The 1,737-nt window shown below is 69.6% G+C and overlaps 1 protein-coding gene across 1 annotated transcript; it reads left to right on the top strand.

The window, feature by feature from the left end:
• Positions 1–217: 217 nt before the first annotated feature.
• On the top strand, positions 218–850 carry MNEG_11894 (hypothetical protein; the record flags this gene model as incomplete). Its single annotated transcript, XM_014039636.1, has 1 exon — positions 218–850. The coding sequence occupies one exon, from the start codon at positions 218–220 to the stop codon at positions 848–850; it is 633 nt and encodes a 210-aa protein (XP_013895090.1).
• Between the last annotated feature and the right edge of the window lie 887 nt (positions 851–1,737).

The following is a 1,737-nucleotide window of genomic DNA, read 5'->3' on the forward strand; positions in this document are numbered from 1 at the left end:
CCACCAGCAAAACGCTCAGGTGGGGCCCGGAGCGGCTCGATGTGGAGATCCTGAAGCATGAGGATCAGCCCTGTCGCGCTCCTGCGCGCGCGGCGCATGGCGCACAGGCCATGCAGCACGGCAGCGCGGTCGATCACCGGCATGCGGCATGCCTCCACACACCTCCCTGCACTGCGAGTTACGCGATAGCCCCTGCGGCCACCCAAAAACTAGGAATATGGAGGCTCTCATCGGGCGGCTGAGCACCGAGGTGTCGGCACTGGCGCAGCGCCATCGTGAGCTGCGCGCGCACGCGGATGCCGTCGACGCCGCTGTGCGTCAGTGCGCAGCGCTCTTTGAGCTGGGAGAGGCGTTGATGCAGCTGCAGCATGAGGAACAACAGCAGCAGCAGCAGCAGCAGGACCAGCAGCAGCAGGACCAGCAGCAGCAGCAGCAGCAGCAGCAGGAGGAACAGCAGCAGCAGCAGAAGGACCAGCAGCAGCAAGACCATCAGCAGCAAGACCATCAGCAGCAGCCGCAGCAGCAGCAGCAGGGACAGCAGCAGCAGCAGCAGCAGCAGCCAGTCGCCCCTACCTGCGCCGGCGGATCTGGGGCGGCTTCGTCGGGCGCGACCCAGTGCAGTAGCTTGGCCGCCCAGGTGGGGGCGGCCATACGGCAGGTGCTGCGGCAGCACCACCAGCTGCAGGCCGGCCTGGGGCATGGCGCGGCCGCCGCCCATCCCGCAGACCTGGGGTGGCGGGTGGCGGCCGTGCATGAGGCGGCCGTGCGTGGGTCGTTCGAGCTGACGACCGCCGGGCTGCGGCGCGCCGTCAGGGACTTTGTGAAAGCGAGCGCCATCCTCGCGCCGTGAGCCGTTGATGTGGGGCGGGGGGTGCGAGGGGGGGAGGTTTGATGCCGGGCGCACCGTCGCACCTGTTGCACAAAGTGCATACCCGCGACAGCAGGGATGCCTTGCACTGACATTGCTCTGGTGCCATGCCCCAAAAAGCGCGCGTGCATGCACGCGCACGTGCACACACACACACACACACACACACACACACACACGCGCGCGCGCGCGCGGGCGCGCGCACGCACACACACGCGCACGCACACACACACACGCGCACGCACGCGTGCTCTCGCGCGCGCGCACTCACACACACACACACACACACACACACACACACACACACACACACACACACACGTGTGTGCGCGCCGCACCTTGCGCAGACGCATCCGCTGGGGCGCGCCCGATGCGCCCCGCGCGCTGGCCCTGCTGTCAGAGGCACGCGCCCGGCTCGCGGCGCACAACTGCCTGCTGCTGCTGAGCGGCGTGCTGCTGCCCCTGAGTGAGGTCGTTGTGGAGCCCCTCGACGCTGACGAGGACGACTCCCTCTGGGGCGCACAAGGCGCCCCCGGCGCCCTGCCGTCGCCGCTACTGACCCGGGCCCCGGGAGCCCCGCGCTGGCCGCCGTCTGTGGAGGTCCCCGCGGAGCACTGGATCTGGGCGGCGCGGCAGATGGCCCTCGGGCCAGAGCAGGTGCGAGGGGGGCGGCTGCAGGCTGCAGGTGTCTGCGTTGCGCCTGCCGCGGGGTGGGAGTGCTGGGTGCGGCCCTAACCTTTTGGCGGCAGTGCTTGGCCTGGCCGGTCAACATCATGTTTGCGCTGGCGCCGAGCACCGCGCGCCATCCCTGCTCTAGTCCATTGCCCCTCCTGCCCGCCCACTACCCCATCCGCTGTCCTGCCCCACCC

This window comes from Monoraphidium neglectum (genome assembly GCF_000611645.1).
Source record: "Monoraphidium neglectum strain SAG 48.87 unplaced genomic scaffold scaffold02956, whole genome shotgun sequence".
In the NCBI taxonomy this organism is placed as follows: domain Eukaryota; kingdom Viridiplantae; phylum Chlorophyta; class Chlorophyceae; order Sphaeropleales; family Selenastraceae; genus Monoraphidium; species Monoraphidium neglectum.